This window comes from Xiphophorus couchianus, chromosome 16, assembly GCF_001444195.1.
Source record: "Xiphophorus couchianus chromosome 16, X_couchianus-1.0, whole genome shotgun sequence".
Classification (NCBI taxonomy): domain Eukaryota; kingdom Metazoa; phylum Chordata; class Actinopteri; order Cyprinodontiformes; family Poeciliidae; genus Xiphophorus; species Xiphophorus couchianus.
Genome location: NC_040243.1, coordinates 6,028,520 through 6,037,104, shown reverse-complemented (window position 1 = coordinate 6,037,104; position 8,585 = coordinate 6,028,520). Strand labels below are relative to the sequence as shown.

Here is an 8,585-nt window from a genome sequence, read left to right as displayed (position 1 = left end):
GGTCTAAATATCTAGTTAGTAAACTAAATATGTAACTTGCTAAATGAATATTTACTTTGAAACTGGGACATTTATAAGTGAATGAATAATATGGTGAGAATATGAAAAGAAAACCTATTTTTCCCGCTTATAACAGGCTAAATAATCCAAATTATTGCTGTTAATATTTGACTCACTTACTGTACAAACAGCATTCCATATATTTTAGGATAAAGTTTTGAACGGCTCAAACTGCATCCTCCCTTCATCCTCGTCACCTGGCCCCATGTTTACCCTGTGGGTAGGTAGGGTGGGACCTGGGAGCTGTAGTCCGGACAGAGTTTCTGGACCAGCCTGTAATCCGTGCTGTAGAACGACATGTAGACGCAGATGACCTGGAAAGGCTTGGAGCACATCCAGGTGATGTGGCTCTGGGTTTGTTCTTGGTCGCACGTCTTCGACGGGTCGTAGCTGCACAGCATCACCTTCTTGCTGCGTTCGGTTTTCTCGTAGTCCACCCTGCAGTTGAACGTCTTCGACTCCTTGGGGTGGACCACGCTCTGGCGCTCCAGGTCGAACTCCACCTCCTTCATGGGCGGGACCAGGCTGACCGACACGTTGCCAACACCCGTGGAGTTGTGACGGAAGTAGACGCCGAGAGAGCCGTTGCCGTGATCCACGATCTTCCCCATTATCAGCAAATTCAGCTTGACGGTTTTGATGTTGGAGTAAAAGTCGCCCCAGCTGAACAACCTCGACGGTTTGGAGAGTCCTTGAACGTTCGTGATGGGCTGAAGCTTAATTTTTACCGATGGGTTGGACTTGGACTTGGGGATTTCCCAAAGCCTCTGCTTCGATAGAGGAACCGAGGGATTGTTGAGGACTTTGGAGTTCTGGACAACAGTCCTGGACCGAAGGCCCCAGATTTTCTGGAGACGCTCCTCTTGGTCTCTGTGGGGTTGAGGTGATGATGAGTTCATGAAGGTGAAGTTGCTCTGAGTCTCAAGTTGACAGAGAACCAGCTAGATGGGAAATAATGAGAAAATACAAACAATGAGCCTCAGAGGAAGTTTCAAAGAGCATTACTAGATTCAAACTAGACTTTTTTAGCAACTTCTTTCAACCTACAGCGTCTACCAATTCTGATCTTTGTAGTTTTGGGTTTTACTTATAAATTTTGTTTGAATTTATAGTGGAAATCCAATTTTACAAAGATATTTTTACTTCCCTACCAACACCTGAATAAATGTTTCCAGAATACAGAGAAACCACACAGTTTTTGTAGCCGTGAGAAAACGTCTGACATTATTCTAGCCAGACATTTGAGCTCAGATTTGGTAAAGTTAATTTAAACTGGTTAATTATTGGCTAAAGACTTTAATGTTAATCCCAGAAGCTTAATATTAATCAACTTTTCAAGTATAGATACCACAAAATGCTAAGTTTTAAACAACTACTCATGATTTGTGCTCACAAATTCACAAAATCAGTATTTGTATCCAACCAGTTCTTTTTGACTGCCAGCAGAGGACACAAAAAAGTATTAAAGTAAGAGCAGCACTACTTCAACGGTTTTACTCAAGTAAAAGTAAAAAGTAGCCATCCAAGAAATGACTCAAGTAAGAGTGAGAAAGTGTTTGGTGAAAAGTTTACTCAAGTACTGAGTAACTGATCAAGTTATCAATCATTTAATATTTAAAAACTACATTATTAGACAGACAAAAATATAAAGTTAAGTGAAAATTTTGGTATTTTAAGGACCAAAATGACAATAATTCATATCAATAACAAAAAATAAAAACAGGGAAAAGAAACTTTTTCTACATCAGTTTTTTTCCAGTAAACAACTTATGAAACTTTAACAAAAACTGCAGGTCTGTGTCTGGTGAATTTCTGGTTAAAATATGTTTGTTTTTCATTCAGCAGGTAGAAAATACTGAAATTTTACTCATGTAGGAATAGAAATACTTCAAAATAAAATTACTCATGTAAAAGTCAAAAGTACAAGTGCATTGTTTCTGTATATTAATCAGCCTGAATTTGTAGTGAAGTTAAATAATTTGAAGTTGGATTTCCTTCATTTTCCACAGAGAAGCATTAATAATAATGAACTACACGGCAAAAACACAAAACCTTTCTAATCAATTTGTCTAGTTTCTAGTGCAAATGTCTTAGTACACTTTAAATAAAACAAAACTAAATTAGAAATAATCTTTCAGAAAGATAGGAGCTTGTTTAAAGTCAATAATTCTTAAATATTGGTTAAAAATTACTAGTTCCACTGGCAGATTATTTCACTTATAACAAAATATTTTTCACATATTAAAAGTGAAATAATCTGTAGTAAAACTAGAACCTTTTCACCAAAATTAAGGAATTATTGACTTAAAACAAGCTCTTTATATATTGCTGAACAGTTACTTGTAAGTTGGTTTTGTCTTAATTCAAGTGTATTAAAATGTTTCCACTAGAAACGAGAGTAAAAATACTTGGTATGATTTGTATTTTTTGCAGTGTTCTGCACCTAGTTCTTGTTACTTAAATTTTATTAGTTGCTCAAGAGAAAATCAGTTAAAAAGTATCATTAAAGGCTCTAATTTACAACGATATTCATCGCAGCTTCTTTCAGCATATTCTCTTCTGAAAACACTACAAAAATTATTTGAAGCATAAATTAATAATCACATTTCTTTCCTTCTAGTTTGTAAAAAAAAAAAAAAAAACCCAAAAACTTGCATTCTTGTTACTTTTAAGCATTTTATCCCCAGTTTGTTTCAATTTACTGCACAGGTTCCCTGCACAGCTGTTTAAATCTGTTAAATTAGACTTTTACTCACCAAATTAAAGCTTCCAGTCAGAAGGATCCAGCGGCAGGAGAACCTCTCCATCGTTCCACATCTACCTGAGCCTCATTCAGGACGAGCCACGCGTAACGTGATCACCTCTGGAGCAGGAAGCGCCGGTAAGCTGCTGCCTCTCACTGAGAGAACCTCTTGGATCTGGACGGTTTGCTCCGTCTTCCTCACCTCCCCCTCTTCATCGCTCACACACACTTTTCTTTCTTGAAATCCCCCAAAACACACAAAGTTTACTGTTCACCTCTGTTTCAGCCGAGTACTTCATCCACCGTGTTTGTAATGAATTAGTCGATTAAAAACAGATTTTATTGGCATCTTAAATGAAGAGGAGGCCGATCAGATGTGGTGAAATTCTGCCATCTTGTGGCCAACAGAAAGAATGCAATCTGAGCTCGAAGAAAACATATTAAAAGTATGAAATTAGTCAATTATTTAATTAAAAATACACAGCTTCATTTGTTGCCATGCTCAGGAATGAATTAACTTGCAATATTTCAATAAAACAATCAATGCAGTCAGATTTTTGTATTTATTTTTCATGTACTTTATACAATGATATAAACTAAAGAGGGTTTGTGGCTGTCGCAGCAAATACTAGTACTACTAAGTATTTTTGGTTTATTTTACTGTGCAAATATCTTAATGTACGTGAAATAAAAGGAAAACTAGCTTAAAGTAACTTGGAAGGAGCTGGTTTTAAGTCAATAATTTATTAATATTGATGTAAAAGTTTTGCTGTCAGATTATTTCACTAAAACATGGTGAAATTATAAGTTATAAGTGAAACTAGCACTTTTTAATCAATATTAAACAAGAGTCAGAACTCTGGGTTTTTTGTTGGTTCTGCTTCTCATTTTATTTAGCTTCATGTTTTAGTTCACTTTAGTTTAGCTTTTCATGGTCCTTTTGATATTATTATTATTTGAGGTATTTAGTGAAATAAGAATTGTCTTATTGTTTTCCTTATTTTCAGTCCTTTATAATGTTTCTAGGTTTATTCTTTAGTTCTGTCCTTGTTTGTCTGAGTCCATGTCCAGCCTCCTTTAATGATTATAGTTTAATTTTATTTTATCCTTCTAGTTATTTCAGCCTCCCTGCAGTGTTTCTAGTAATGTTTGTTTCTTCATTTCATCACCGTAGGTTCAGTTATTCTTCCATGTCTGAGTCTATGTACAATATATCTTCCTTTAGTAATTCTAGTTAATTTATTTCTTTGTTTAGATCTTCTAGTTTCTCTAGCTCTATGTTCCTTAGTTCTTACTGTTGTTGGATCGGCCTTGTTTCTATTTAGGGTCGTTATGGTTTCCCTCATGTCTTTCTCTCCTATTCATCAGGTTTTTCTTACTCTTAGTTTTTTTTGCATTAGTTGTATTTTTCAGTTCCCTGTTTCCTCCCTTTGTGTTCCCAGCAGATCTTAGGTTCCCTCTGCCACCTTCTCTCCGCCCCTCAGCTCCTGTGCCAGTTACTCACAGCTGAAATCACTCTTCCCATCTAGCTCTGCCATTGTTCCATTTACTGCCTCCCAGTATTTAAGCTCCTCCATCCCAGTCACAACTCGCCAGTCCGTCTCGTCACCCTGATGGTCACTGCCCATGTTTCCCTCCCTGGATTACCTGTTGTTCCCTCGTGTTTCCAGTTTGTTTTGTTTTTGGATTTTGTGTTGGTTCATTTTTTTCATTAAAACATCCATTTATTTCTACTGCCTGCTGCGTTTGGGTCCAACACCTCACCATGACAACAAGCTCATATATCTGGCTTAAAATTCATTTTTAAATTAGTTTTTTTATTTCAAGTGTATTAAGATATTTGCATTAGAAACTGCACCAAAAATACTGTGTAAAATTTTGTATTTTTGAAGTAAATCCTACAAAAACAAGCCCAAACCATCACTCCTCCACTGCCGTACATCACAGTGAGTGAGGATTTGTAAAATGTCTCCATCTTGATCTCATGGCCGCGTTCCAAAACTGTTTTTGTTTGTTTTGGTGCAGATTTGCAAACCAAAGCAGCGCTGCTGCATTCCTTTCAGAGTGAGGAACCGTTTTCCTGACAGCCCTTCCCAACACGTCGTACTTGTTTAGTTTATTTTTGATTCTCCTGACGTGAACTTTAAACACCGCAGGCCTTTACGGTCACTGATGGAGCTCCTGCACTGCAAAAACACAACACCTTATTCTAATAAGTAGTTTTTAGTGCAAATATCTTAATACACTTGAAATAAGAGAAAACTAACTTACACAGGTGCTGAGGGCAAAACATCCACGTACTGTTTTAAAAGAAGCCTTAAGACATTTTTTTTTAGCAAAACGTTTGGTTTATTTTCTGAGATGTTGGTTTTAATCTCATTTATTGATTTATTTTTCTCCACTAAAATTGCTTGTTTTGTTTTGGGGTTTTTTGCCCTTTGAGATTTAAAGATATAAAGGGCATTATAAATCAAATTTGTAATACTAATAATAATTATTATCTATTATTAGTTTCTTATCAGCAGATGTAGCAGCTACATAGTTCTAAGTCAATAATTCTTTGATATTGATGAAAAATTACTAGTTTCACTGGCAGATTATTTCACTAAAAACTTGGGGAAAATGTTTTTAGTGAAATAATCTGCCAGTGAAACTAGAATTTGGTTGCTAGGTAACAGGCTGGGCTTGGCAGGTGTTGCTAGGTAACGGCTAAGCGGCAGTTGAGTCCAGTGGAACTAATAATACGTTCTCATCAATAATGAATTATTTACTTAAAACAAGCTCCTATATTTTGCTGAAAAGTTATTTTTAAGTTACTAAGATATTTGCACCATAAACTAGGCAAAGCTCCTTGGTAAAATGTTGTGTTTTTTCAATGCAATCTTGTTTAAAAGAAGCAACAAGACACTGTTGTTTCTGAGTTTAACAGTGGAGACCAGAGTTTGATTCCAGGAAATGAAATCATGAAGCAGTTTGTTCAGAGAAGAAAACAAAGAAACATCAGCTGTTCATTATTCCAGTTCTAAATAATCTAATAATCCTCCAGATTAACCTTCCAACAGAAGAAAGATGAAACTTTCAACTGAAATCAGAAGTGAACATGTTTTCTAACATCGGAGAGCAAAAACTAGCAGGAAAATTCCTAAAGTCAAAGTTCAAGAAGGAAAAAATCAAACTTGAAATTTGTTCAAATGATCCAAAGAGTCGATAAAGAGAATCTGAACAACAAACTGAGACTCAACTGAACCACAGCAGAACCAGACTGGTACCACACCTGCACAGAGATGTGAGGGAACAGAACTGGACTTTTACCTGACTTGAATAACTCAAAGTCAAGGTGTGATAAATGTTGTATAATTGATTATGTGGTAAACATAATCAGTTATGTCTACCATCTGGTTTGTAGTTTCTTCTTTCAGAACAGCAGAACCAGGAAGTGGAAGGTCTGCAGTGAAACAACAATTGTTGCCACGCTTACATTCACTCTTCTTATGATCAAAAGATACGATTTTCTTTATATATCAGCAGTAAACACTTGAAAGAACATCTTTTCAAAATATTTTATTTATATTTGTTTATTTAAATATTTTACTGACTTCCTCTTGTACAGGATTGTGACAAACATTTATGTCCAGCGTCACACACAGGAAGTAAAGAGGTCTGGTCATGTGACCTTTCACCCTGGATACATGAAATTGATATTGCTTAGAGAAGACACACTATTATTTTATTTTAAAACATTAAGCAGCTGCCAAAAGTCAAAATAATTCGTTTAAAGCTTCTAGAAGTTAGAAAAAATGTCTGGCAACAATTTTTGCCGGTGGGATTAAAATTCAGTAATAATTTGATTTATTTAACTGTCATAAGAGACAAAAGTGGTTTCAGAATGTCAAGTTATATTTTCACCGTGTTATTCATCCATTTATTAATACCACAGTTTCAGAGAAAACATTTCAGTTGGAGACTAAATATTCATCTTCATTCTAAATGTTTCCCAGCAGACTGACTAAAGACATGTCTCCCTCTTCCTCGTCTATCAGACCTTCTCTGCTCCTGCAGCAGGTTCCTCCATACCTGAGAGCTTCCAGTCTCCAGTGTGGATCCTTCAGTCCAGCCGACAGCAGCTTCACTCCTGAGTCTCCTGGATGATTGTAGCTCAGGTCCAACTCTTTCAGATGGGAGGGGTTGGAGGTCAGAGCTGAGGCCAGAGAAGCACAGCCTTCCTCTGAGACCAAACAGCCTGATAAGCTGCAGACACACAATTCATCACATGATGAGAACATGAGAACATTGAGGTAGAACCCAAGGTCTGAACTGATCATTTTCACGAGAGAAAAACACTCAAGATTCACCTGTTAATAACATACAATAGTAATAAAGCTGTATTTCATTCTGTAGACAGTAAAAATCAACATTTATCATTTGTAGAAGGGACGAGAAAGTCTAACAACTGGTTGGAGGAAGAATCTGCAATGATGCTTCTTTGTACACTGAGGATGCAGCAATCGGTCAAGTGTCCACTAACAGTTAAAGCCTGATCCCCACCTTTCTACATTCCTCTCTTCCTGGTTCTTTCAGCCTGGAGTCAATGAAAACCAGCTGAGTTTATGTGTCAAGACTTAGCATGATTAGCCTCATCACAGTCAGACATTTTTATTTTAATAATCTACTATTGAAATAACATTTGCATCATCTATAGCAGCAGTTAATGGACAGAAATATGGCTTCACTAGGATTCAAAACATTTTACCTGAGTTTCCAGGTTGCAGTTTGGACTCTTCAGTCCAGCAGAGAGAAGTTTCACTCCTGAATCCTGCAGGTTGTTGTTACTCAGGTCCAGTTCTCTGAGACTGGAGGACTGGGAGCTGAGAACTGAGGACAGAGCTTCACAGCTTCTCTCTGAGAGGTTACAGCCTCTCAGTCTGAGGAGAGAGTGAAAAAACTCTGTTACTAGGCAATTCTTCAAAATTGTTTTCCAAACAACAAATATTTTTGTTTAGTAATCTATCAATTATTCTTATGATTAATCGAGTAATTGGATAAAAAAATGATAAAATAAATGAATGCTGCAAGCGGCGTCGTGCAGCCCTCGCAGCTCAGCACCGCTCCGGCCTATTGGCCACCGCGGGGTGCCGGCACTGCCACCCGCCAGCCACTGTAGACCCTCTGGCACAGTTCCCGCACCCGTCCACCAGGCGATATGCACCTACGCATTCGGCAGTGCTCTCCGACGACGCACAAAAAATCTGGCAAATTGGGTGATGATATATAGCTGTTGCTATGAAAATTGAGCCCAGTGTTGCTGCGGCGCTAAAACAGCGAAGGGAAAAGGGCTAACGTACGGCTAATTCAATTAGTTTTAAAGTTTAACAATAAAGCTGCACATGTGTTTGGGGTTTCTTCAAATCTTTGGGGGCAATTTGCAGTGACCAACTGACCTGACCGACATGTTTTAGGAGATGTGGGGGGAACCGGAGCACCCGGAGAAAACCCACGCAAACACGGGGAGACCATGCAAACTCCACACAGATGGTGTCTGTGAAGACGCAGCGCTAACCGCTGCACCACCGTGCTGCCCACGTTTTTTCCAATTGGGTTGGGAAGGGATCTATTTTCTAGTTTGTCAATGGGGGGAAAACCTTTATAAATTTGGTCTTGATCCTTCTCTAAATATCAAAATCAAGAACTTTAGACACGTTCTTGTTGGTCTTCACTTGTTTGTTTCTTTTTTGGCTTCTTCCATCGCATAGTGTTTCGTACCTTCTTCCAAAATGAATTTTTA

The 8,585-nt window shown here is 37.6% G+C and overlaps 2 protein-coding genes across 3 annotated transcripts in view; one reads left to right on the top strand and one right to left on the bottom strand.

Moving 5' to 3' along the window:
* The window catches only part of LOC114159909 (gap junction gamma-1 protein-like), a 118,239-nt gene that overhangs the window by 66,609 nt on the left and 43,045 nt on the right, over positions 1-8,585 (top strand). The gene's annotated exons all lie outside the window — the stretch shown is intronic.
* LOC114159911 (neurexophilin-1-like) lies at positions 270-6,927 on the bottom strand. The gene is made up of 3 exons (XM_028042173.1): positions 6,878-6,927; positions 2,817-3,040; positions 270-1,001 (listed from the first exon to the last, which is right to left on the bottom strand). The coding sequence occupies exons 2-3, from the start codon at positions 2,865-2,867 to the stop codon at positions 270-272; spliced, it is 783 nt and encodes a 260-aa protein (XP_027897974.1). The 5' UTR covers positions 2,868-3,040; positions 6,878-6,927.